The sequence below is a fragment of the Salvelinus fontinalis genome, chromosome 11 (genome assembly GCF_029448725.1).
Source record: "Salvelinus fontinalis isolate EN_2023a chromosome 11, ASM2944872v1, whole genome shotgun sequence".
Lineage (NCBI taxonomy): Eukaryota > Metazoa > Chordata > Actinopteri > Salmoniformes > Salmonidae > Salvelinus > Salvelinus fontinalis.
In genome coordinates this window covers 46,997,817-47,019,897 of record NC_074675.1, presented here as the reverse complement: position 1 = coordinate 47,019,897, position 22,081 = coordinate 46,997,817, and the positions used below count along the sequence as shown (strand labels likewise).

The 22,081-nt window shown below is 43.7% G+C and overlaps 1 protein-coding gene and 1 non-coding gene across 3 annotated transcripts; both read left to right on the top strand.

Annotated features, from left to right (window-relative positions):
* The first annotated feature begins 3,196 nt into the window (after positions 1-3,196).
* On the top strand, positions 3,197-17,562 carry LOC129865848 (splicing factor 1-like). Of its 2 annotated transcripts, XM_055938888.1 has the most exons (12): positions 3,197-3,600; positions 4,065-4,196; positions 6,247-6,322; positions 10,568-10,720; positions 11,219-11,308; positions 12,355-12,538; positions 12,866-12,981; positions 13,090-13,197; positions 13,560-13,743; positions 13,965-14,223; positions 15,881-16,039; positions 16,115-17,562. In XM_055938888.1, exons 1-12 carry the CDS (start codon positions 3,345-3,347, stop codon positions 16,444-16,446), a joined length of 2,049 nt encoding a protein of 682 aa, XP_055794863.1. In that variant the 5' UTR covers positions 3,197-3,344; the 3' UTR covers positions 16,447-17,562. The 2 variants fall into 2 exon arrangements, with proteins under 2 accessions (XP_055794863.1, XP_055794864.1); XM_055938889.1 differs by lacking the exons at positions 3,197-3,600; positions 6,247-6,322 and having other exon boundaries at positions 4,111-4,196.
* Positions 13,359-13,490, top strand: LOC129866121 (small nucleolar RNA SNORA17). The gene has a single exon (XR_008761479.1). It is a non-coding gene; the product is annotated as a small nucleolar RNA SNORA17 (small nucleolar RNA).
* Positions 17,563-22,081: the final 4,519 nt, after the last annotated feature.

Genomic DNA, 22,081 nt, shown 5'->3' with positions numbered 1-22,081 from the left:
TGTCCTCTCACTGTTGATTGCGTTTATTTTTAGCAAACTTAACATGTGTTAATATTTGTATGAACATAAGATTCGACAGCTGAGACATAAACTGAAAAAGTTCCACAGACATATGACTAACAGAAAAGGATTAATGTGTCCCTGAACAAAGGGGGGTCAAAAATCAAAAGTAACAGTCAGTATCTGATGTGGCCACCAGCTGCATTAAGAACTGCAGTGCATCTCCTCATGGACTACAGCAGATTTGCCAATTCTTGCTGTGAGATGTTACCACATTCTTCCACCAAAGCACCTGCAAGTTCCCGGACATTTCTGGGGGAAATGGCCCTAGTCCTCACCACCCTCTGATTCAACAGGTTCCAGACGTGCTCAATGGGATTGAGATCCGGGCTCTTCGCTGGCCATGGCAGAACACTGACATTCCTGTCTTGCAGGAAATCACGCACGGAACGAGCAGTAAAGCTGGTGGCATTGTCATGCTGGAGGGTCATGTCAGGATGAGCTTGCAGGAAGGGTACCACATGAGGGAGGAGGATGTCTTCCCTGTAACGCACAGCGTTGAGATTGCCTGCAATGACAACAAGCTCAGTCCGATGATGATGTAACACACCGCCCCAGACCATGACGAACCCTCCACCTCCAAATCGGTCCCGCTCCAGAGTACAGGCCTCGGTGTAACGCTCATTCCTTCGACGTTAAACGCGAATCCGACCATCACCCCTGGTGAGACAAAACCGTGACTCGTCAGTGAAGAGCACTTTTTGCCAGTCCTGTCTGGTCCAGCAATGGTGGGTTTGTGCCCATAGGTGACGTTGTTGTCGGTGATGTCTGGTGAGGACCTGCCTTACAACAGGCCTACAAGCCCTCAGTCCAGCCTCTCTCAGCCTATTGCGGACAGTCTGAGCACTGATGGGGTGATTGTGCGTTCCCGGTGTAACTAGGGCAGTTGTTGTTGCCATCCTGTACCTGTCCCGCAGGTGTGATGTTCGGATGTACCGATCCTGTGCAGGTGTTGTTACACGTGGTCTGCCACTGCGAGAACGATAAGCTGTCCATCCTGTCTCCCTTTAGCGCTGTCTTAGGCATCTCACATACAAATAAAGTACCAGTCAAACGTTTGGACACACCTACTCATTCAAGGGTTTTTCTTAATTTTTTTATTTTTTCTAAATTGTAGAATAGTAGTGAAGACATCAAAACTATGAAATAACACATATGGAATCATGTAGTAATCCAAAAATTGTTAAACAAATCAAAATATATTTCATAATTGAGATTCTTCAAAGTAGCCACCCTTTGCCTTGATGACAGCTTTGCACACTCTTGGCATTCTCTCAACCAGCTTCATGCGGTAGTCAACTGGAATGCATTTCAATGAACAGCTGTGCCTTGTTAGAAGTTAATTTGTGGAATTTCTTTCCTTCTTAGTGCGATTGAGCCAATCAGTTGTGTTGTGACAAGGTAGGGTTGGTATACAGAAGATAGGCCTATTTGGTAAAAGACCAAGTCCATATTATGGCAAGAACAGCTCAAATAGGCAAAGAGAAACGGCAGTCCATCATTACTTTAAGACATGAAGGTCAGTCAATCAGGAACATTTCAATAACTTTGAAAGTTTCTTCAAGTACAGTCGCAAAAACTATCAAGCACTGATATGAAACTAGCTTTCATGAGGACCGCCACAGGAATGGAAGACCCAGAGTTACCTCTGCTGCAGACGATATGTTCATTAGAGTTAACTGCACCTCATATTGCAGCCCAAATAAATGCTTCACAGAGTTCAAGTAACAGACACATCTCAACATCAACTGTTCAGAGGAGACTGCGTGAATCAGGCATTCATGGTGAATTTGCTGCAAAGAAACTACTGCTAAAGGACACCAATAAGAAGAGGAGACTTGCTTGGGCCAAGAAACACGAGGAATGGATATTTGACCGGTGGAAATCTGTCCTTTGGTCTGATCAGTTAAAATGTAAGACTTTTTGTTCCAACTGCTGTGTCTTTGGGAGACACAGAGTAGGTGAACAGAGGATCTCTTTATGTATGGTTCCCACCGTGAAGCATGGAGGAGGAGGTGTGAGGGTTCTTTGCTGGGGACAGTCTGTGATTTATTTAGAAATCAGGGACATACTGAACCAGCATGGCTACCACAGCATTCTGCAGTGATACGCCATCCCATTTTGTTTGCCCATAGTGGGACTATCATTTGTTTTTCAACAGGACAATGACCCAAAACATACCTCCAGGCTGTGTAAGGGCTATTTGACCAAGAAGGAGTGTGATGGAGTGCTGCATCAGATGACCTGGCCTCCACAATCACCCAACCTCAACCCAATTGAGATGGTTTGGGATGAGTTGGACTTCAGAGTGAAGGAAACGCAGCCAACAAGTTCTCAACATATGTGGGAACTCCTTCAAGACTGTTGGAACAGCATTCCTCATGAAGCTGGTTGAGAGAATACCAAGAGTGTGCAAAACTGTCATCAAGGCAAATGGTGGCTACTTTGAAGAATCTCAAATATAAAATATATGTTGATATAACACTTTTTTATGGTTACTACATGATTCCATATGTGTTATTTCATAGTTTTGATTTCTTAACTATTATTCTACATTCTAGAAAATAGTTAAAATAAAGAAAAACCTTTGAATAAGTAGCTGTGTCCAAACTTCTGACTGGTACTGTGTGTATATATATATATATATATCCTATAATCTTTGAAAATGTACAATCATCAAAATAAAAGCTAGAACATCAGACTCCCATTGATTGTATGTTTGAGAATAAGAACACAGCATTAGCCATGTCAAAATGCGTAGAATTTGTTTGAAATTATGCTATAAAACGACCACATTTTCAGTCCCTGCCATTGCAAAATGTTTAGAACGGCATATAATTATTTTAAATTTTTTGACATTCTTTGGTCATTGTTTATTTTTTCAGCTCTCAACAGTTATGGTGGATCAAGAAGCAAAAAATTGTAATGGTAGGCAGACATCAACATTCAAGACATCAACATTCAAGACCCAATCAAAGAGTGTGGCCAAATGATTGTCATGATAAACGTCCAATCGTTTTTCGAGGAAGTTAGGGAATGGCAGCTGACCCTATTTGTTTTATCCAATGAAACGCGGGAACGTTTAGGCTGGCACTGGTCTATACCAATAGAGTTTCGCTGTACAGGCTCTCGGTATCCCCATTTGCGATATTTCGCTGTGCGCCATTTTATGTTCCCCAGCCCGAGTGGAAAAGGTTGTGGATGTCGTTCAATGTAATATTTGTTCATCTATTTACAAACTTTGGTAACCTACTTTAATTTGATACAACAGAGCACCTTTGGAAATGGCTACGGGAGCGAATGCAACCCCTCTAGGGAAGCTGCACCCGAGTATCGGCGCTAAACGAGGCTTTGATGCTGGGCCTGGTGCGGGGTTAATGCCTCCACCCGGGCCTCCTGTGGCCTTTCCTTCGCTACCGACTTTTCAGCCACCAATTCCAAACGTGTCTTTCCCGCAAGCTCACCCGGTGTTTACTGCGGTGGCTGCTTTTCCCACCCCGCCACAACCACCCCAAGGTGCCGGAATGCAGTCTCAGTCAGGTAAGCTAGGCTAGCTAGCGAGCTAAACAGCGTGGAGAAAGTCCTTCACAGTGTTAGGCTGTGCAGTTTTGTGGGTTGAGCAGCTAAAGTAGCTTGCTAACACCCCATATTAGCTAGCCAACATTATTGATGTTTCAGATGCTGAAATGTATCTAACTAATCATTGCAATGCGAAATACACTTCGTACATTAGTAATATGTGCCAAGTGAAGTGAACAGGATTCTAGCCAACGACGTAACTAACGTTAAACACAATATTTGTTATAACTGGTTCAACGTTAACTGGCCATTTAGCAGTTAAACGTTTAGTTAGCAAAAAAGAAACAATACACGGTAGTTATTAGGCCATCGTCTTTTTAACTAACATTACTTAGGTGTCTGTTTAGTAATTCGTAAATTGTACATTATCAGTCAACATGTATAAGACCCACGTTGAGAATACCCTCCTCTTTCTCATCTGTCAGACTTCGGTCAGAAAAAAGCCAGGAAAAGGAGCCGCTGGAATAGTGAAACACCCGACCAGAAGACCGTCATTCCTGGTATGCCCACCGTCATCCCGCCTGGACTGACTCGGGATCAGGAGAAGGCCTATATAGGTAACTAGCTAACTTGTCCACTACTATATAACAACTGTACATGAATTTACTAGCTAGTGTTTAGATTTACAGGATTAACTGCCTGGTTCTTTACATGTCCCTGTGAGATCCAGTTGCCTAGTGTTTTTTCCCCTCACTTTCTGAGTATTGAAATGTTATGTATAGTTCGTGACATGTTTGCTGAATTTCATCAGTTAGAGCATATTGAAACAGTTGTGTTGAGTCACTCACCGCACAAATACCCACTTTGGGAGAGCAATGTCCTGACTAGTGCATAACCAGGAAAGGGTTGATTTGCATTGAAGGTGATTCAAGTACAGTATTTGCCAATACATAGACAAAACTTTGTCAAAAATGTAGCAACTCAAGCTATAGTGTGAAATGTTATTGCTCTACCTAACGAAATTCAGTATTTTTAAGCAACTGAGTAGACTAACTTGTGGATGTGGAGTGCAAAAGAAGGCCTTTATCCTAAGGAGTTACAGTAATGTGGTTCTCCTATAGCAAGTTTTTTTTTTTTTGTGGCATCAAGGTTTGCATACCAGTGGACATCCATTAGCAAAAAAGAAAGGTGTCACTGTCCGTTGGCATGAATGAATGACCAATGTTGTCCTAAAATCTTCCTTGATATCATACATGTGAGTTTAGTGTATGAGCAATGCTACTTCAATGGCAAAAAGACAAATTTCCTGTGTATCCTTTAGAATAGGCACTAATTTGGATGTTTTAAGACCCCGTTAGTTTAAGAAACTGTCATCTTGACTCTAAATGCCTTCCAGCAGCAGTGTAACACCACCAAACAGGCCTTAGAGCGGCTGGTATTTAATCCTAGATGCCTTTGCCTGCCGTTGTGCCCATGCGCAAGGCACTTAACCCCTCACAACAACTTCTCCACCGGCGCACCCTGATCCAACCTCTCCAACCGGTATTGTATGTGTGTTATTTGGAGGGGTTTGGATAAAGTGGAAGTCAGATTTCAGTTGAGTCTGTCTACATGTCAATAACAGAATGGGTTATTGATGTTGAGTCACTGTTAATGGTTGGTCTTCCTTGGTATGTAAACATTCATTTGTGCCTGCCTTCTGTTCTTACTTTTTATTTTTCCTTTGTTCATTCACCACAATAACCACACAAGAAGTTCAAACGGATTGGTTGGAAGCGTGTGATGAAATAGCAGTGAAATATAAATTCACAGGGGCTGTGTTCATCTCATTTGAATTTTGTCAGGAAGGGGTGGGAGTTTTTGGAGGTTGGGTTGGGACTGGGTTACATTTGGTCATGACTCCTATACAGAAATGTGCATGTGATGAGTGATTTATTTTTGTTCCTTCCTATTTTACATAACCAATAGCTCCTTGGCTGTAGAGCCACAGGTGTGCAGACAGTGACTCTCTATTGGCTCATTGAACGTTATTAATGTTATATTGTGTTAGGTCAACTTGTGGATCGAGTTTCCCTATTCTACTAAAGCCACAATTAACTACGATCGTATAACTACGGTCACTATTATTATTATGATAATAATATTAAAAATTGAAATGAATCTAAATGCATATAATAGGGTTTGGAATGTGGTTCATTTATGCTGGCAGGCACGGAACCCTGCTCTAATGACCCTCTGAAATGTTGCTGTACATATAAACCCTTACTTCATTAATGGGATGCCAAATTTTGCATATGTACATAACATCCTTGCATATGTAAAACACATCCTGGGGCTTGTTATTTCCTGTTGACAGTTCACTTTCCGTTCAATGAATTGGCTCTATAGAGTTTTGCATGGCCATTTTTGGTACATCCATTTCCCCTGGAAATGAGGAAGGGTTTTACTGTTGTAGAATATTTGCTGGAATTCAGAAGTACACTTTATTCCCCTTGTGTTTTAATGTAAATGTTTAATCATTCATTGTAATCGTGTTTTTTTTTGCCTCTTTAAACAAATGAGACGGTGCTCTAATTTAGAATGCACTGTTTCCAGATTAATGTTATGGTGGTAACTGCATTTCTCTCCATCCTTCTTGTTTTTCTTTCCTAACCTGAATTCTTCCAGTCCAACTGCAGATTGAAGACCTGACTCGTAAACTGCGTACAGGAGACCTGGGAATCCCTGTTAACCCTGAGGACAGGTCGGGAAAAGTTTTAAACCCACGAACAGTAACATTTTCTCTACCTTGTTCTTTTGACGCCAAATGTTGGTCTTTGGAAAATTACACATAATTTTCAAAAGATGCTTTAGGTCTTGAAGTGTAGTAGATTTAGTATCCATACACTAGTGGTAGAGGCATATTGTGACATAGTAGCTTAATTTTCTCAGTTAATATTTTCTTCAGTAGTAAGTACACAGGGATATCCTACTTCTAGGCTCTTATAGTCATAACTTCCAGGGTGACTGAAGACTAAAGCTTTGGCTCTGAATACAGTATTACATTTCAGTGTGACATCCAGCCATTTTTGATGTAGGTCTTCAATCTAAATCGTAATTTTGAAAAAGTGACGATTGATAGAAACCTTTAGTTAAGATAAGGTGTGAAGTTACCATGGGCACCTCTCCGGTTAACTTGGTGTTCTTCAAGTATTTCCAGCTTATGTTTATACCCATCTAAATTTGCCTCATACGTTTTTTGTTCTTATATTCCTCAATGATTTTCTTAAATGGCATCATTGTCTCCTGACAGATGGTATTCTTACTAATCATAAGTCAAAAAACAATTACCCTCATTCTGAATATACACTGCTCAAAAAAATAAAGGGAACACTTAAACAACACAATGTAACTCCAAGTCAATCACACTTCTGTGAAATCAAACTGTCCACTTAGGAAGCAACACTGATTGACAATAAATTTCACATGCTGTTGTGCAAATGGAATAGACAAAAGGTGGAAATTATAGGCAATTAGCAAGACACCCCCAATAAAGGAGTGGTTCTGCAGGTGGTGACCACAGACCACTTCTCAGTTCCTATGCTTCCTGGCTGATGTTTTGGTCACTTTTGAATGCTGGCGGTGCCTTCACTCTAGTGGTAGCATGAGACGGAGTCTACAACCCACACAAGTGGCTCAGGTAGTGCAGCTCATCCAGGATGGCACATCAATGCGAGCTGTGGCAAGAAGGTTTGCTGTGTCTGTCAGCGTAGTGTCCAGAGCATGGAGGCGCTACCAGGAGACAGGCCAGTACATCAGGAGACGTGGAGGAGGCCGTAGGAGGGCCGATACCTCCGCCTTTGTGCAAGGAGGAGCACTGCCAGAGCCCTGCAAAATGACACCCAGCAGGCCACAAATGTGCATGTGTCTGCTCAAATCAAACAGACTCCATGAGGGTGGTATGAGGGCCCGACGTCCACAGGTGGGGGTTGTGCTTACACGACCTCCCGGGTGGCGCAGTGGTCTAGGGCACTGCATCGCAGTGCTAGCTGCGCCACCAGAGTCTCTGGGTTCGCGCCCAGGCTGGGTTGGGTTCGCGCCCAGGCTCTGTCGCAGCCGGCCTCAACCGGGAGGTCCGTGGGGCGACGCACAATTGGCATAGCGTCGTCCGGGTTAGGGAGGGTTTGGCCGGTAGGGATATCCTTGTCTCAGTATGTAAAATGTAATAGAATGTATGCACTCTACTGTAAGTCGCTCTGGATAAGAGCGTCTGCTAAATGACTAAAATGTAATGTAAATGTGCAGGACGTTTGGCATTTGCCAGAGAACACCAAGATTGGCAAATTCGCCACTGGCACCCAGTGCTCTTCACAGATGAAAGCAGGTTCACACTGAGCACATGAGCACATGTGACAGACGTGACAGAGTCTGAAGATGCCGTGGAGAACGTTCTGCTGCCTGCAACATCCTCCAGCATGACCGGTTTGGCGGTGGGTCAGTCATGGTGTGGGGTGGCATTTCTTTGTGGGGCCCCACAGCCCTCCATGTGCTCGCCAGAGGTAGCCTGACTGCCATTAGGTACCGAGATGAGATCCTCAGACCCCTTGTGAGACCATATGCTGACACATGCACATTTGTGGCCTGCTGGAGGTCATTTTTCAGGACTCCTCCTTGCACAAAGGCGGAGGTAGCGGTTCTGCTGCTGGGTTGTTGCCCTCCTACGGCCTCCTCCACGTCTCCTGATGTACTGGTATGTCTCCTGGTAGCACCTCCATGCTCTGGACACTACGCTGACAGACACAGCAAACCTTCTTGCCACAGCTCGCATTGATGTGCCATCCTGGATGAGCTGCACTACCTGAGCCACTTGTGTGGGTTGTAGACTCCGTCTCATGCTACCACTAGAGTGAAGGCACCGCCAGCATTCAAAAGTGACCAAAACATCAGCCAGGAAGCATAGGAACTGAGAAGTGGTCTGTGGTCACCACCTGCAGAACCACTCCTTTATTGGGGGTGTCTTGCTAATTGCCCATAATTTCCACCTGTTGTCTATTCCATTTGCACAACAGCATGTGAAATTTATTGTCAATCAGTGTTGCTTCCTAAGTGGACAGTTTGATTTCACAGAAGTGTGATTGACTTGGAGTTACATTGTGTTGTTTAAGTGTTCCCTTTATTTTTTTGAGCAGTGTGTATATATATATAATATATATCCCACTGCATTAGCTGTAACATCTATCTATCTTAATGATGTGCAGTGTCTTATTTTTGTTGTATATGCATCCTGATTTATCCATTCTCGGTCAACTCAGATGTTGACCTGACTGTGTGACATTTTGATTATTGATGGAGACATTTTCTTTAACACTGCTGGTTTGGGTCAATACTTATGAATCTAAGTTAATCTTATTGTTCATTTAGCAGCTTATGGTTGATAATATTTGTAGATTTTAGTGATTGTCAGAATGCATATTTCAGTCTCCTTGACTAGTCGGGTAGCTGTAAGGTAAAGGGAGTCTAGCATCTTAAATAGTTATATAATGATATACTGTTTGCAATTTGAACAATTAGATCAAGTTTAGTTTTCAGTAATGGGTTTCTTTAGAATAACCTGATTCTGCCCGTGCTTGACATGACAAAAAAAATCCTGATGTGTTACTCTGGTCTTGACTCGTCTCGTCAATTCAAGTGGTCCAACCATTGTCAGACTCCACCTGAATCCTGACAAATTAACTTTTAACCGTTGGGTGTTTTTCCATGGTCATTAATGGGTTTTCCATAATGAGGCTTCTGGATGTTCCGCCCATGGGGGGGGGGGGGGGGTTCCACAGTATTTCAGGTGGAACTCTAGGACTCTGGAGGAGAACTCCTCTGATCCTGACTATTCCGGAATGACACAGACCGGCTCTGACACTTTAGTTTGCATAAGCATCTATTATTCCAGCAGGAAATGTCATGTTGTTTTTATGAGTGTGAGATTGATATCTCTTTGTTGGCCACAGTCCCTGTTGTCTGTACTTGACATAGTTTCATTATCTTAATCAGACGTTTCCACAGCGACAGCAAAAAGCTCATCCCAGGACGCTAATAACGTCACTCCTCCACTCCCAACAAATAACGGGAGTGTTTCAGGTTGTCAGCAGTGGAAATTTCAAGATGTATAAAAAGAAACCTTTCCTATACTTTTCCTCCTGAATTGTTCATCGACCAGACCTCACTTGTGGGAGAGTGAACAATGAAAAGGGTTAACGTCTAATCATAATTCATTTTCTCTAACCCCAAATTACCCCTTGTCACCTTAACCTTTTTCAAGCACAGAGCCTCTTTAACGCAGCGAAACAGGTTTTCAGGTGTTCCGTCCAAGGGGAAGGTATGGACCTGGCTTTAACACCCTCTCCACCTCGGCATCCATTATGGCAGTCTTACTCCCAAAGCCAGTGGTTCCTTTAGGAATGCAACGCTTTTTTAAGAACTTTATTTTTTATTGCCCACCCCTTTCACTTTACATCCTGTATGCAGGATTAATTCTGTCCATTTTGTCTAGATAGATTTAGTTGTTGAAGTGGTGGTTGCCCTTTCAGAATAGTCTTTATTACGTATCGCAAGGTGATATGTCCCCATTTTTCAGATGTATATAAAATCCCAGAAACCATTTGGCAAGTCAAACGCTACAGCCTAGTAGCAACAAATGTCCCTTTGAGAATGCAGGAAGTAAAGCCAAATATAGCTATCACATAGCCATTCCTATGAGAGATGACTATTTGTTTTTTCCCAGTGTGACCAACTGCTTACCGTAACCATTGTTTCTCTTGCCTCCCCTTCACTGAGAAGTGGCACGGGGACATGACCATGATATTATCAAGTGTACCTTAAAAAGAGCTTTCTTGGTAACAATGTTATTCAAGGCTTAGACATAGGGAAACTTGTGTATGATTGTCAATGGTCTTAGTTCTCCCTCCAGTTGGAGATATTAATGGTTGTCTGTCTGTACTCTCTCCCCCTTCCCCAGATCCCCGTCTCCAGAGCCCATCTATAACAGCGAGGGCAAGCGGCTGAACACCAGGGAGTACCGCACACGCAAGAAGATCGAGGAGGAGCGTCATTCCCTCATCACCGATATGGTGGCACTCAACCCTGAGTTCAAGCCCCCCGCTGACTACAAGTATGTGCCCTATTCCCTTATCTACTAACATAGTCTTGTGTATTTGGGTCCCCATTAGCTGTTACTACAGCAACAGCTGTTTATAGTCTAGTTTCTTCACACTCCCCCAGAATTTTCTTGTTTATTCCCTATTGTTTAAATTACACTTCATGGTTGGTCTGAGTTTCAGAACTATTGCTATGTCTCTGCTGGTTTTAATGTGTCTTCTGAGAACAGCCATGCTTCAAATCAAATTCTATTTAGCAGATGTTATTGCGGGTGTCGCGAAGTGCTTGTCTTCCTATCTCCAACAGTGTGGTAGTATCTAACAATACACCAAAATCTCAAAAGTTAAAGAATGGAATTAACAAATACATAAATATTAGGATGAGCAATGTTGGAGTGGCTTTGACTAGAATGCAGTATATGCATATGAAATGAGAAACTCTTCCCTTTGGCTTGAATGTGTAGAGACTGGGTTATATCCTTCACTATACTAAACACGAATATCCCCCACAGGCCCCCAGCCACCAGAGTCAACGACAAGGTGATGATTCCACAGGACGAGTACCCAGAGATCAACTTTGTTGGCCTGCTGATTGGGCCACGGTGAGTTTACAGGCCTTTATCATATGGGTGGGAGTTTGCCAGGGACCTCACCATATGATGTTCTTGCGATTTGATGTTCCAAACATATTGCTCAACATATATCAAGTGAGCCATGAGAACTAGTTTTGATCGGTTATAGAAATAGAAGTGCTAACACCAAATTGGCTCTGTATTTTAAAAAGGATATGGGGAACAAGATATGAAGGAAAAATACTGGAGTTTTATGAAGGTACAGCCAACTAGCGCAACAATAATAATTGCGGTATTATGAAAACAATACAATATATCCTCAAATTAATATCCCAATATGTAACCGTATCTACCCCCCCCCCCCACACACACACACCACTAACGATGGTTCTATATAATGTTCCTGTGTTGTGGGTCTATTGGCACATTGGGTTACAATGTCTGGGGTTTTGCATAGGAGTTTCAATGGCACAAGTACAGGGAAATGCCTTAGACCCCAACAATGCAGTAATCAATAACAATATAATACTACAAATAACAAGGTAGAAGAAAAAAAAATTTATATATATATATATATAGAAGAACACAAAGTAAGCCTACTGTACACAGGGTCAGTTCCAGTACCATATTTACAATGTGCAGGGGGATACTGAATCGATAGAGGTAGATATGTCTAGGGGTAAAGTGACTAGACATCAGGATATATAATAAACAGAGTAGCAGCAGTGTATATGATGATTGTGTGTGCAAATGATGGAGTGAGTGTTTGTGTGTGTGTTGGAGTATCAGTGCATAGCGTGTAGGGCCCTGTGTGTGTGCATAGAGACAGTGCTAAAATAAGAATAAAATACAAAGGTCAACCCAGATGGTCTGTGGAGCCATTTAGTTAGACATTTAGTTAGCCTTATGGCATGGAGATAGAAGCTGTTCAGGAACCTGTTGGTGTCAGACTTGATGCACCGGTACCGCCTGCCGTGCGGAAGCAGAGGGATGTCTTGGGTGGTAGTTCAGTAGGTGGTGCTGATTCCTTACTACATCTCACACACATGCTGAGGATGTTACTTGTGTCCTTGCAGTGGCAACACCCTGAAGAACATAGAGAAGGAGTGCTGTGCCAAGATCATGATCCGTGGTAAGGGCTCGGTAAAGGAGGGCAAGGTGGGCCGTAAGGATGGCCAAATGCTGCCAGGGGAGGACGAACCGCTGCACGCCCTGGTCACCGCCAACACCATGGAGAACGTCAAGAAGGCTGTGGAACAGGTGAGCCCATCATAACGTATACTGCAGACTTTCCCCAACTCGGTCCTCGGGACCCCAACGGGTGCACGTTTTGGGTTTTGCCCCAGCACTACACAGCTGATTCAAATAATCAACCATATTTGATCATTTGAATCAGTTGTGTAGAGTTAGGGCAAAAAACAAAACTTGCACCCCTTGGGGTCCTGAGGTTCAAGTTTGGGAAACGCTGGTCTACTGGCTTACCTCTTGTCACTGTCCACTCGTATAATACTATAACTAGCTAGTGCTATGCATTTCTATGATGATTTGCATACATGTTTAAGGGTTGTCCACTATGGTGTCCCGTAGATCCGCACAATCCTCAAGCAGGGCATCGAGACCCCTGAGGACCAGAACGACTTGAGGAAGATGCAGCTGAGAGAGCTGGCCAGACTCAACGGAACCCTGAGAGAGGACGACAACAGGTGAGCCTGCCAAGTTCTGATATTAGCCATTCTGTGGAAGTTGGATAATCCAAGGTGCCTGGCCTGGATAACTGTGCTCACTGCTTCACCCATCTGTTTCCCCCACAGGATCCTACGTCCATGGCAGAGCACTGAACCCCGCAGCGTCACCAACACGACCCTTTGTACTAAGTGTGGCGGTGCAGGCCACATCTCCTCAGACTGCAAGTTCACCAGGTAACTTACCAGCTACGTACTCTGTTACATAATTTATTCCTGCTCAGAAATAAGTATTTTTGCTTGCACACATGGAATTACTTTGAAATTAGATTATTCTTATAAGGTACCCAAAATAGTTTTTTGGCTAGCCCAATCTAGTACTAGAGATTATGCAGGAACCTGCCCCTTGAGGCGTTACAGTCCGACTGGAAGTGTTGAGCCTGTGTCGTGAGCGGCGTAGAATGACAGGGCTAGGTCCATGCCGAGGACCCGGAACAGTGGGTACTTGGAGTGATCATAGCTCCGACATAAACACTAAAGAAAATTTCTATAACAATTTCTAAAAACGTACCATGCATTAAAACGACCCCTCTCTCCAGCTCCTTTGCTGCGCCCAGGGCCGGTGAGCCCCCCCAGTCTGCCCAGGACAAGGCCCGTATGGACAAGGAATACCTGTCCCTCATGGCGGAGCTGGGCGAGGCCCCTGTACCCTCTTCTGGTGGGGGACACTCCATCAACCAGAACAGCGGCCACAACAGAGGCAGCAACAACCAGCCACCACCGGTGAGTTGAATGTGGTGACTAACACGACCTGAGCTTCAATTGTCTTCAAAAATCTACACATCAAAATAGTCCTTCTGTTCCATGCCAGAGATTCATGGGGACTTTATTGGTTCCTTCGGAGTTCAGTTTCATCAACAGACAAGCTTAGACTACACAATAAACCGTGCAATTCATGGAAGCCTAAAAAGTGCCTCTTGTCTGACTGTACATTTGTGCTGCAGAGCCGTCCTCCCTGGATGAACTCCGGCCAGTCTGAGAACAGGAACTTCCACAGCATGCACGGAGGCCACGGTGGTCATGGCAACCAACACGGTGGTCATGGCAACCACGGGGGTCATGGAGGTCACGGAGGCCACCACAACTTCCCACCCCCCATGTCCAACATGGGAGGGCACCCTATGCCCCCCAACAATGGCATGCCACCCCCGTGGATGCAGCCCCCACCGCCCCCCATGGGCCAGGGACATGGACACCATATGGGTAAGAGAGAGAGACTGTTGTTTTTGCTGGTCTCCGTTTTGTTTCCCCTGTTCGTAAACTGTGTTTGTGGTGTCATGTACACATGAAGCCGTCTGTTTGGTCTTCGCAGTCTAATCAGTTATAACATTGCAATTGTAGCCCTTTACACTCGTGCCTGGGTTGAAAAGGGCAGAATTGGGCACTGATAAACACCTAAATTGGAACGCAATAGCTGTACAGTAACATGCTATACATGGCGTCAGACCTCAAGGTCTCTGCTTCACAGCGCTTTATGGGGTTTTGGCTGACAGCCGTTCTAAACTTGAGAATGGCGCGCAACAAGAAGTTGCCCCCATCTCTCCTGCTAATTGGGCAACTTTTGGGTGTTTTTTTGTTGTGTGGGGGAAAGACTGTAAATTATGGCGACTATGTATTTTGAAAGATGAGACTTTGAAGATTATAATAAATACGGCTTTGATGTCATACAAGCAAGACAAACACCCATGAGTCCAAATGTGCTCCTCATAAAACTTGTCATATTCAGTGTCAACTTGTTTGATCACTATGCCTGACGTGTGGTTAAAAGATGACATGTGGTCATACCCTGGGTTGTTCTGAACAGAATGAGCCAGTTTGTCTATTGTGAAGAGAACTCACTGCGACACACTCACCTGAAGGAACTCATGGCTCCTGTCAATGATCACCAATTCTGTTCCCCTGAATTGCATTGTGAAACACTGTGATATTCTATTTTAGAACTTAACTCGTCATGTTGACAATAGAACAGGCTTTCACATGATGTCCACCAGACCCAGATTTATAATGGACTGTTTTTGGATTGCATAAACAACAGTAATTGTGTGATGGGAGCGATGCAGGGCTGGGTACTAATCAAAAGAACCCCAAATGTGCTTCCTGTTGTTCCTCAACGGCACAGCTAGCAGAGCTCAAACCAGCACCTTGTAGTTGACTCATTATTATTATTATTATTATTATTGCAATTGTTTTTATTACTTTTTAAACATATTGAAGACTTGAGTCATAAGTGCATTGAAATGACAGGAACTGTGTACACTTTGGAGAGGTTGGATTTTACAAAACATTGTTCAACTGACGACCAAGGTCACCCGTCCCGCTAGAGAGCGATGAACCATGTAAAGCCCCCCTGGCCAAACCCTCTCCTAACCTGGATGACGCTGGGCCAATTGTGGGGCGTCCTATGGAACTGCTGGCCACGGCCTGTTGTGGCACAGCCCGGGAATGAACCCGAGTCTGTAGTAATGCCTCTATCACTGCGATGCAGTGCCGTAGATCACTGCACCACTCAGGAGGCCCCCAATTAGACATTTAACTCAAACCCTTGTAAATCCTGTGTCTTATGTTGCTGCTTCCCCACATTTTCCAGGAATGTTCTTACGTTACTGAATGTATCCAGAGTGTTTTCAGATTTCTTTATCAACAAATGTGGGGAAAAGTACAGTAAATGGAAAATGCACATGAAGTGTGTGTTTGGATTCAGTCTTGTGTCGGATTAAATGTTGTCCATCTTTGGTCTAGTAATTAAAACGGTTCCCTTTTTAGATTGCTACCGTGTATATTCTGTTCTGTAAGAAACATTTCCATTTAGACCCATTCCCACGAGTGTAAAGGGTTTATATTTTCTCTCGTTTGTCTTCAGGTCTGTTGCCTCCACCCATGATGCCACCACCACCTCCACCCCCGAACAACCAGCCTCCCCCTCCACCCTCGGGTCCCCTGCCTCCATGGCAACAGCAGGCCCCTCCACCCCCTCCCACCAGCAGCATGGCCACTAGTGCACCACTGCCATGGCAACAGAGTAAGAACACCAGCATTGAAACAGTGCCGTATGTTATTTCTAGTCTCCCACTAACTAAAGTTCTTTCCTCCCCAGATACCACCACAACGTCCAGTCCTGGCACTGGCAACCTGCCCCCCTGGCAGCAGCCCCAACAGTCCGCTGCCTCGGCTGCCCAGCCCCCTCCCCCCATGGGCAACCCCTCCATGGTCCCACCTCCGCCCGGAGTCCAGCCCCCTCTGCCCCCCGGCGCCCCACCTCCCCCTCCCCCACCACCCCCCGGCTCAGCCGGCATGATGTATGCCCCTCCACCTCCCCCTCCGCCCATGGATCCCTCCAACTTTGTCACCATGATGGGGATGGGGGTGCCAGGCATGCCCCCCTTCGGTATGCCCCCTGCGCCGCCACCTCCACCCCCCCAAAATTAAACACCCGCTGAACCTTCTTAAACACAGTCCTGCTTAGCATGCAGAGAAACTCCTCAAACAAGAGGGAGGTGGTGTGGTTGAATTTGTACATTTGCTTAACTTAATGTTTCTGTTAAAGTTAGTGTTTTTGATCACTCGGTATAAGTTCTCTGTCCATTTTTGTTTTGTTTTTGGGATTCTTTTTTTCTCTCCAGAGTTTACTCCCTCCATGATTGGTTTATGACTGCATACCAAATAACCCACCTCAGACATGTATATGCTTTGGTTTGCCGACTGGACTATGAATGTCCTATTCTCATTCCTCTTAGTTCTACCTAAAAGTATAACTAGTGTGTTTTTCTGAGTTATAACGGGCTTATAAGCTGTTTGATGGATATTTACCTTGGATACATTGGTTATGGGGTGATCTATTAAAGTTGAGCTCAAGCTTAGTCATCATTTTGTCGTCATCTACAGGACGTTTTACTGTTCAGATTATCCAGCCAATTTTGTAGGCATGGTAGTCCAATGGCTTCGGCCTTCATTCATCGTCATGTTCCATTCACTTGCTATTGGTTTCACTGAGCTGAATATTTTTCTGCTGTTTTTCTAATTGAACCCGATGTGAAGTGTAATTGCTCAAATTTCTTGGACGTCGCATCTCCCTCTTGATTATTTTGTCTGAAAAACGGGTTTTTGTAGTACTGTTTATTATTTTTATTATTATATATTTTTTTTAAGAGAACAAGCTGTGCATTTCAGCAGTTTCTGGTGAGCATTTTCCATTTAGGTCCATGTGGATGAGCAGGGAATAGGATTTTGCATCCTGCAGCTGATTGGCTTAAGAGATGCTCTGCGCTACTTAAATTCTAAGGAAGTCTGACTGGATGCTTACTTGTTCTGTTAACAACCTTTCCCCTCCATGCTTGTATTGCTCCAGCAAAATCACAATGCTATTTCAGTTCCCTTTAGTAACTTGAGTTAATGAGGAAAAAAATGTACTATGTTAGATGACATTATACAATTGTAATTTTTACTCTATTTTTGGAAATGGTTTGTCAGCCTTGTGTTGGGTCTAGCCTGAATTAATAGTCCTTGCAATGTTGCTTGATTGTTATTAAACTCATCTTTAACTAATTTTGCAGTCTGTGTTTTGCTTTTCTCTGTCTTATTTCCTCAATGACACTTGAATACAGCTTCCACAGACGATTTGTTTTGACCTGTAGTCTAGACAGAAGGCTTGCTGGCTCAGCCTCACTTTAGATAAAAGCCCAGTGGTATAGGCACAGATGGAACAAAGATCCAGATATTTCACTGGATGTTAATGCAAAGCCTCTGCTTGGCGTTTCCACTCACTACCAAATATGGTAGTGAGAGGAAGCCCATTGGCGGGCAGTGGGAGAAGATGGAGCGAGATGGATTTTGGCAGATATTCTACAATTTTTTTTTTATTGAAACGTTTGATCTCAAAACAGTTTTCTGTTTCCAAAACTGGAATCCTGTTATGAACAGACTGTACTAAGGTTTGTGACTTTCCCTTTGCAAAAAAGTTTTACATTTCGTTGTTTAGGAGTGCGAAGGCTAATTGAGTTACTGCACACACACTTCAGAGTAGGTGTTCCAAAATGAAAATATGCAGATAATACTGGAATGCTCCAATTAGATCTCGCTAGCTCGTGCTGGGTTCTGCCCCCCTCCTTGCTTGTTCTGCCCACTATGGCTCATTTGTTCCCATTGGAAATGACTGGCTGTGGTCTATCTTGGTTAAGTTACAAAAAATCTTTGGTGTGAGGCTGTTTTCTGTGTACTACACTATCTGCACTCCTGCATCCAATACGTTTTGTTTTACTGTTTTGTCTCCTATTCTCTATCACAGACTTTCGGCTGTGGTAAGGCGAAAACAACCGACTGAAGTCGGGGAGGTGCATCTGCAACAGACGAAAGTTGGACACTAATCAAATCAAAGTTTATTTGTCACGTGCGCGGAATACAACAGACCTTACAGTGAAATGCTTACTTAAAGGCTCTAACCAATAGTACAAAAAAGGTGAACAATAGGTAAGTAAAGAAATAAAACAACAGTAAAAAGACAGTGAAAAACAGTAGCGAGGCTACATACAGACACCGGTTAGTCAGGCTGATGGAGGTAGTATGTACATGTAGATATGGTTTAAAGTGACTGCATATATGATACACAGAGAGTAGCAGTAGCGTAAAAGGGGGTGGTGGGTGGCTGGACACAATGCAGATAGCCTGGTTAGCCAATGTGCGGGAGCACTGGTTGGTCAGGCCAATTGAGGTAGTATGTACATGAATGTATAGTTAAAGTGACTATGCATATATGATAAACAGAGAGTAGCAGCAGCGTAAAAGAGGGGGTGGGGGGGCACACAATGCAAATGGTCCGGGTAGCCGTTTGATTACCTGTTCAGGAGTCTTATGGCTTGGGGATAAAAACTGTTGAGAAGCCTTTTTGTCCGAGACTTGGCACTCCGGTACAGCTTGCCATGCAGTAGTAGAGAGAACAGTCTATGACTGGGGTGGCTGGGGTCTTTGACCATTTTTAGGGCCTTCCTCTGACACCACCTGGTATAGAGGTCCTGGATGGCAGGCAGCTTAGCCCCAGTGATGTACTGGGCCGTACGCACTACCCTCTGTAGTGCCTTCCGGTCAGAGGCCAAGCAGTTGCCGTACCAGGCGGTGATGCAACCAGTCAGGATGCTCTCGATGCTGCAGCTGTAGAACCTTTTGGGGGTCTCAGAACCCATGTCAAATCTTTTTAGTTTCCTGAGTGGGAATTGGATTTGGCGTGCCCTCTTCATGACTGTCTTGGTGTGTTTGGACCATTCTAGTTTGTTGGTGATGTGGACACCAAGGAACTTGAAGCTCTCAACCTGCTCCACTACAGCCCCGTTGATGCGAATGGGGGCGTGCTCGGTCCTCCTTTTCATGTAGTCCACAATCAACTCCTTAGTCTTGGTTACGTTGAGGGATAGGTTGTTATTCTGGCACCACCCGGCCAGGTCTCTGACCTCCCTATAGGCTGTCTCGTCGTTGTCGGTGATCAGGCCTACCACTGTTGTGTCGTCTGCAAACATAATGATGGTGTTGGAGTCGTGCTTGGCCATGCAGTCGTGGGTGAACAGGGAGTACAGGAGGGGACTGAGCACGCACCCCTGGGGGTCTCCAGTGTTGAGGATCAGCGTGGCAGATGTGTTGCTACCTACCCTCACCACCTGGGGGCGGCCCGTCAGGAAGTCCAGGATCCAGTTGCAGAGGGAGGTGTTTAGTCCCACGATTCTTAGCTTAGTGATGAGCTTTGAGGGCACTATGGTGTTGAACGCTAAGCTGTAGTCAATGAATAGCATTCTCACATAAGTGTTCCTTTTGTCCAGGTTGGAAAGGGCAGTGTGGAGTGCAATAGAGATTGCATCATCTGTGGATCTGTTTGGGCGGTATGCAAATTGGAGTGGGTCTAGGGTTTCTGGGATGTGGTTTTCCAAAAGCAAGGCTCAGATCAGCATGTTGCCATTGTTAATAAGAAATATATTTCTAATGTCGAAATTAATACGTCTCCAACCCCAATATCAGACACTCACAAACTGAAATATGTACACATTTTACAATCAATTAGTGAGAGAGCATCAAATATCACATTCATTTGTACAGTATAGGCTAAATCCAGTGATGTAAAGTACTTTAGTACTAAAGTCTTTTTTGGGGGTATCTGTACTTTACTTTACTATTGAACCTTTTGACAACTTTTACTTTTACTCCACAACATTCCTAAACAAAATGATGTACTTTTTTATTCCATACATTTTCCCTGACACCCAAAAGTACTCCTTACATTTTGAATGCTTAGCCGAACAGGAAAATGGTCCAATTCACACACTTTTAAAAAACTTTTACTTTTGACACTTAGCTATATTTGAGCAATTACATTTACTTTTGATACTTAAGTACAGTACCAGTCAAAGGTTTCAACACACCTACTCATTCAAGGGTTTTTCTTTATTTTTAGTATTTTATAGTGAAGACATCAAAACTATAAAATAACACATATGGAATCATGTAACCAAAAAAGTGTTAAACAACTCAGACTATATATTTTAGATTATTCAAAGTAGCCACCCTTTGCCTTGATGACAGCATTGCACACTCTTGGCATTCTCTCAACCAGATTCACCTGGAATGCTTTTCCAACAGTCTTGAAGGAGTTCCAACATATGCTAAGCACTTGTTTGCTGCTTTTCCTTCACTCTGCGGTCCAACTTATCCCAAACCATCTCAATTGCGTTGAGGTCGGTGATTGTGAAGGCCAGGTCATCTGATACGGCACTCCATCACTCTGCTTCTTGGTCAAATAGCCCTTACACAGCCTGGAGGTGTGTTGGGTCATTGTCCTGTTGAAAAACAAATGATAGTCCCACTATGCGCAAACCAGATGGGATGGTGTATCGCTGCAGAATGCTGGTTAAGTGTGCCTTGAATTCTAAATAAATCAAAGTGTCACCAGCAAAGCACCTCCTCCAAGCTTCACGGCGGGAACCACACATGCGGAGATCATCCGTTCACCTACTCTGCGTGTCACAAAGACACGGCGGTTGGAACCAAAAATCTCAAATATGGACTCATCAGACCAAAGGACAGATTTCCACTGGTCTAATGTCCATTGCTCGTGTTTCTTGGCCCAAGCAAGTCCCTTCTTCTTATTGGTGTCTTTTAGTAGTGGTTTCTTTGCAGCAATTCGACCACGAAGGCCTGATTCATGCAGTCTCCTCTGAACAGTTGATGTTGAGATGTGTCTGTTACTTGAACTCTGGGAAGCATTTATTTGGGCTGTATTCTGAGGTGCAGTTAACTAATGAATTTATCCTCTGCAGCAGAGGTAACTTTGGGTCTTCCTTTCTTGTGGCGGTCTTCATGAGAGGCAGTTTCATGTTAGCGCTTGATAGTCTTTGTGACTGCACTCGAAGAAACTTTCAAAGTTTTAGAAATTTTCCGTATTGACTGACCTTTATGTCTTAAAGTAATGATGGACTGTCATTTCTCTTTGCTTATTTGAGCTGTTCTTGCCATAATATGGACTTGGTCTTTTATCAGATAGGGCTATCTTCTGTATACCACCCCTACCTTGTCATAACACAATAATGCTCAAACGCATTAAGAAGAAAAGAAATTCCACAAACTAACTTTTAACAAGTCACACCTTTTAATTGAAATGCATTCCAGTTGACTACCTCATGAAGCTGGTTGAGAGAATGCCAAGAGTGTGCAAAGCTGTCATCAAGGCAAAGGATGACTACTTTGAAGATTCAAAAATATATTTTGATTTGTTTAACACATTTTTGGTCACTACGTGATTCCATATGTGTTATTTCATAGTTTTTCATAGTTTCATAGAAAATAGTAAAAATCAAGAAAACCCTGGAATGGGTAGGTATGTCCAAACGTTTGACTGGTACTGTATATTTAAAACCAAATACTTTTACTCATGTTGTATTTTACTGGGGGACTTTCACTTTTACTTGAGTCATTTTCTATTAAGGTATCTTGACTTTTACTCAAGTATGAAAAGTGGATACTTTTTCCACCACTGGCTAAATCCACCATAGGCTTCGTATGAATCGCGGCCAAGTTAGTTCCTGTTTCA